Source organism: Bactrocera latifrons, unplaced genomic scaffold, assembly GCF_001853355.1.
Source record: "Bactrocera latifrons isolate USDA-ARS-PBARC rearing strain unplaced genomic scaffold, ASM185335v1 scaffold_105, whole genome shotgun sequence".
Classification (NCBI taxonomy): Eukaryota; Metazoa; Arthropoda; class Insecta; order Diptera; family Tephritidae; genus Bactrocera; species Bactrocera latifrons.
In genome coordinates this window covers 1,129,129-1,130,691 of record NW_017534464.1, presented here as the reverse complement: position 1 = coordinate 1,130,691, position 1,563 = coordinate 1,129,129, and the positions used below count along the sequence as shown (strand labels likewise).

The 1,563-nt window shown below is 35.3% G+C and overlaps 1 protein-coding gene across 1 annotated transcript in view; it reads right to left on the bottom strand.

The window, feature by feature from the left end:
• Positions 1-1,134: 1,134 nt before the first annotated feature.
• LOC108969612 (mucin-2) overlaps positions 1,135-1,563 on the bottom strand; it is a gene marked incomplete in the record, with an annotated part of 64,976 nt that continues 64,547 nt past the window's right edge. The window contains 1 exon segment of the mRNA XM_018934427.1: positions 1,135-1,460. Within this exon segment, the coding sequence (XP_018789972.1) occupies positions 1,296-1,460 (165 nt within the window).

Sequence of the window (1,563 nt, the reverse complement as noted above, 5' to 3'; positions counted from 1 at the left end):
TTTTTTAAATACATATTCGAAATGTCTAAATAAATTAGTAGCATAGACTCATAAATAAATAATTCAATAAATAGTTTGGGCGCTTAAAAGTATGCAATAAATATTTAAATATAAAATTAAATTATAAACAACACAACGTCTGCTCGCTACTTCATACAATTTGTGTTTGTGAAATTAACTAACAATATCATATTTATATGTTTTTGTTGCGTTAGTTGCGTAAAATTACTTTAACACTAATACTAAACATCAAATTGAATTTAAACATTCAGACTACTTAGGCACAATTTTTGTTTGCTTTTTTTTTTGCGTTTTAGCTATGAATTTTCGCGCAATTTCCATTAACCCACCCAAAACTCTGTTGGAAGATTATCTAAAATTTTGTTGTTTTTGAAAATGCTGTCCTGTGTTTAATTTCAAGTGTCGCGTATGATTACATTGCGCCAAAAAGTATGCTATTAWGTGTAAACAAGCTCACTAATCATTCTTTAGCATAGATTTAAGTGGAAAATTGCGTGCGCGCCAAAGCTACAGGCTTCAATTAAGATAAACAAAAACATTAGCATACCCACAGGCGTTGACTACCTACTTTCACATATACCTGACAACAGCCATATGTAGGGTAGCTATTTTGGTAGCGCACGCTTTTACAAAAGCTATGATCATTATGTGCGATGAGCAAGTGTAGAAATTCTTAAACTGCAAAAAAATATCAAACAAGAGGAATACAGCGTTGACTGTGGAAAAGTTCAATTTCTCTACCGCTTATCATTTATGTATGCCTGTGAGAAGGTACACCTTCCAAGCGACTAAGCAATAATTTTTTCCTCGCTTTGGATAACTGAATTTTTGCGCAATTTCTCATTTCRCTCGCCCACTCTCTTGCTTTTTAGTGTGCCTTATAACGGCATATATACGAGTAGTATACATTTCGGCGCTAGCATTGCGCTGACTTTAAAATCTCATTTTGCACACATTTTCGTTTTTGCTTTTTACATTTTCGCCATTTTCATATTTTTACATAAATCTCTTCTACTTCTTGTTTTTCCACATAATTTTCACTAACTTCATATTTACTAGGCTTGTTGTTGTTGCGCGCTGTTTGCACGCACTTACATATCTATCTTCTATGTATGTGTATATGTAATCGTTTTGTATACCTAACTAACTGTATTTAATATGTATAATGACAATGTTGGTATTGTTATTGCTATTGCGTTGCTTTATGTACTTTTGTTGCTGTTGTTGGTGTTGTGGCTCCGACTGTTGCTTTCGCTGTGCGCTGTGCGGGTCATTTATTTGACACCCGTTATGCTGCGCAGCCACGGTTTGTAGAATGTCGTACGCATATATACACCGGGCAGATATGGCGCCGCACATTTGATACCGTGCGATACAGTGCCGGCTAATTCGTAACGACCATCAGGTCGCTGCAGCACCAATGGACCACCGCTGTCACCCTGTTAATGTGTGAAAGTGTGTGATGGAAGAATGGAAAAAATGGTATTATTARTATTATTATTGTCTATATTTACTGTGGCGTTGCCACATCTTTGTTTTAAT